A 3,638-nucleotide genomic window follows, 5' to 3' on the forward strand; every position below is an offset into this window, starting at 1 on the left:
ACACTAGCGGCTACTACCATAGTTGTTATTATTATGAAACATTTCTTCATTATGTCCTAACATGCTTTTCTCCATACATAATATCAAGACCACCTTTTCACTCTTATTTTCTTTTTCATGAAAACTTTCTCATCTCCCTTTTATGTTTTGGAATAATAAATATTTCACAACATTTTGAAATATTTCATTAATAAGGTTAGTCATGATGTAACATGATTAATTAGTTACACTTTAAATATAACAAATGTTGTCTGTATGGCCACTTTGCTATGGATTGCATAAAAACAATAACATATCTCAATGCACTTTCATCATAGCCAAAATAAATAGAAAGTCCAAAAAAGTGGTTAACAAAATTAGGATATCAAGCATTATCGAGCTATTATTTCTAAAATTCTGAAATTTTAAGAGGAAATATTCAAGGAAATTTTAGAAGAAGAAATACATAATGAAGCTAAATTTTGTTTTAAAGAAGTCTAAAGAAATTCAAGACAATAGAATCATTTGGAAGAAAAAAATGCATAATCATGTTAATTATAATGAATTCAAATTAAAGTTATTTTGAAAATAAAGTATAATGGAGCATCTTTAATTGTGTTGATGTTTTTTTCTTCATATTATTAGATTTTCTCTTAGTTTGACAACTTGACGATATTTATTTCTTCTTTCTTTCTTTTTTAAAATATCATTAAAGGAAAATTCAAGAAATATGTCGTGATTACACTTCTTATAAAAATACTTGGCTTTTCAAGGAGAAGACTAAGGATGGAGATATGTAAATTAAAAAGATTTAGCTTCTTTTGTTAGCATGAGATAATCTAAAAAAGATTAGATGCAATTCTATAGTTTTAATCTTTGTACATATTTTAATGATTTGAAAAAAAAAAAAATTTGATTTTCCAATTGGATTATTTTACTAATAGTCATAAAAAAGAAATTTGCCTATATAAAAGAATTATAAAAAAAGTGATTGGCAATTAAAAAAATAAAAACAAAGAAGATATGCATGAATCTTATCTTTTTGGATGCAATGAAGACATGAATCTAGACAAATCTCATCTTGTTCAATGCACCCAAATAAATGCGTAGATAGATCTAATCGAATTCACACATTTGTTTTGACAATGTTGATAAATATGAACAAATCTAATAACATTGAGTACATAGTGTATGTCATACATTTTGACTTTATTCTACACTATACTCAAAACATATACAAGATCAATGAATTTAGATGATATTACTAAATTTTAACATTTTTCTCAACCTAAATTTTAACACATACATCTGCACACCCTATCTTTTTGTTAATTTATCTATGATATATATTTTATTAATAATAATATATTTATTTTTTTAAATGATAAATGAGGAAACCTTAAAGTTAAATTATTGAACCTACCGTATATAGTACTTTCAATTCTACATTCATAAATTAACCACATGTATCACCTTCATATTTTCATAAAGCCGTGCTATACGATCATGGCAGACATTATTGTAGAATCTGATAACACGTCACCTTTCGGCGTCATATGGTAAACAGAAAAGTGTTCACTTTACACCTGTAAATTGAGCCATTGAATGGATTAGTGTTTTAGAAAAGCTATATAATCTGCCACAAGTCGAACTGATCTCCCAAACTCGTAAATTCGATACTATTCAACGATTACGACTGAGATCTGGCAGCTTCATTTTTAAAAGCTTTATAAAATTTTGTTCTGCTGTTTAACTCAGATGGAACAGAATGAGCAAGAGATGTTTAGGATTGTTTATCCTTGTGGTGCCTGTAAGATTCAACGAAGAAAATGTGGAGACAAATGCGTGCTTGCTCCCTACTTCCCACCAGACGATCCTCACAAATTTTTACTAGTGAACAAATTATTTGGAACAAGCAGGATTGTCAAAATCCTTCAGGTACAGGACAAATGCTGTTTTAGGGTTTGTGAAAAGATCTCCTCTAATTTTATTCCTTCTCTATGTTTTAACAAATACAGTAGTCTTTAGTATATATTCTAATAAAATGTGAGAACCCTAATTATTTAATCTGTGTTTTTGTTATGTTGATAGTGTATGTTTCTGGTTTTGATTGTGTGTATCAATGTTTCGGATCATATTTCATAATCTATCATTAGTGGAAATTTACACAATAGAACAGTAGATGAAAACTTCTTAAACAATCAATCCAAAAACATACATTATCAATCGAATAGATTGTAAAAATTTACTGACGTTACTTTGTTATTTCGTTATGTTGTTTTCTAAGTATAGGATATTCCAGTTGAGAAGAGATCAGATACTGTAAAGAGCTTGGTATATGAAGCAAGTGCGAGAGTATATGACCCAATTTACGGCTGCAGTGGTGCAGTTAGTCGACTGCAGAAACAAGTATTAGAGCTGCAATCACAACTGGAAGCCAAACAAGCAGATCTGCTCAATGCACAGGCTGATGTTGTGTTTTTGGCAACTGGATATTATAATGCGGATGAAATACAAAATAATGAAATAGATTTGGAAGAAGATGAAGATCTGTTTTGATTGTAAGTCGTGAGTTGCTCTTTTTAATAAGAAGAGCTTGTCATTTCAGTTATGTGTAATAATGGCCTTGAAGTCGTGTCTATTGTCGGAGAATTCGTTCTACGTTTTGATCTGTTCAGAGGCTTTCAATAATCTTATATTATATATTTGTCGTACTTAAATTCTCTTGTTTTAATTTTTATTAATCTACTTGCCCGGCACTGCAATCAGTATTGCGTGTTGGTCTCTGCAACTTTTTAAATAGAGAAATCCACACTTGACTTTTGCTTAAATATGACATGCTGGTACTTATTCTTCAGACTGCACAGAACGTGGTAAACAATCCAAAAACAATAATGGAAAAAGCCAAAAAGAAGAATTACAATATCAAATATCAAATGTCGTACTTTTTTTTAAGAAGCTTTTATAAAGGGAAATCATCATGAATAAAAGTATGTTCTTAGTTTTCATAAGAGTTAATGCGACTGAGAGGACAGATAGGTATGCTGGCCAAAACCTGTGGCTAAAATGGTCATATGAAGTGTTCCTATAAGTGACTATAATCATTACCATATTTTTCCTAACAATTCTCTTCTTATAGATATATTTGTTAGTCATATCATGTGCGTTATAGGATCATATTAGTGTGAGTGTTTCAAGTTTGAGCTTGACATGCCTAGAGGGGTATATGATTTGAAAAATGGTAGGTCTGCTTCCATGAATGAAACATAAGATTTCCAACCTTTGAATCAAAGTGCATGGACATAAGTGATGTTTGGGTGCAAATTTTAAAATGTGAGCTTTAATAATTACTACATACTATGTTATGCATTATTAAGCTTAGATCAAGAGTGATATTTCTTAATTTTATTGTTATTTCGTTACTTTTAAGTGGCTTGTTTGGAAAGTATTGCATTAGTGAAGGTAAGATATGGCTCCAACTTTTCTTCTAGCTTTGGGTTGTGGGAATTTTTGTAGATGCTAATTTGTAATTCTATTTTATTTGTTACAAAAACTTTGTGTATAAAGAAATGTGTTGCATGCTCTTGGCATAAGCTATTTATTGAAAGAAGTGCTCTTTTTTGTTTTTTATTTAAGGTTTCGCCTTTTATGTGTTTTAC

General features: G+C 29.7%; 1 protein-coding gene across 1 annotated transcript; it reads left to right on the top strand.

The window, feature by feature from the left end:
• Positions 1-1,669: 1,669 nt before the first annotated feature.
• Positions 1,670-2,621, top strand: LOC131074544 (LOB domain-containing protein 1). Its single transcript, XM_058011183.1, has 2 exons — positions 1,670-1,917; positions 2,272-2,621. Exons 1-2 carry the CDS (start codon positions 1,738-1,740, stop codon positions 2,536-2,538), a joined length of 447 nt encoding a protein of 148 aa, XP_057867166.1. The 5' UTR covers positions 1,670-1,737; the 3' UTR covers positions 2,539-2,621.
• Positions 2,622-3,638: the final 1,017 nt, after the last annotated feature.

Source organism: Cryptomeria japonica, chromosome 3 (assembly GCF_030272615.1).
Source record: "Cryptomeria japonica chromosome 3, Sugi_1.0, whole genome shotgun sequence".
Lineage (NCBI taxonomy): Eukaryota > Viridiplantae > Streptophyta > Pinopsida > Cupressales > Cupressaceae > Cryptomeria > Cryptomeria japonica.

Bases quoted from the DNA above. Each gene is read 5' to 3' on its own strand.
- LOC131074544 (XM_058011183.1), top strand. From the start codon at position 1,738: ATGGAACAGAATGAGCAAGAGATGTTTAGGATTGTTTATCCTTGTGGT. The intron at 1,918-2,271 runs GTACAGGACAAA...TTCTAAGTATAG, and splicing joins GGATTGTCAAAATCCTTCAG to GATATTCCAGTTGAGAAGAG.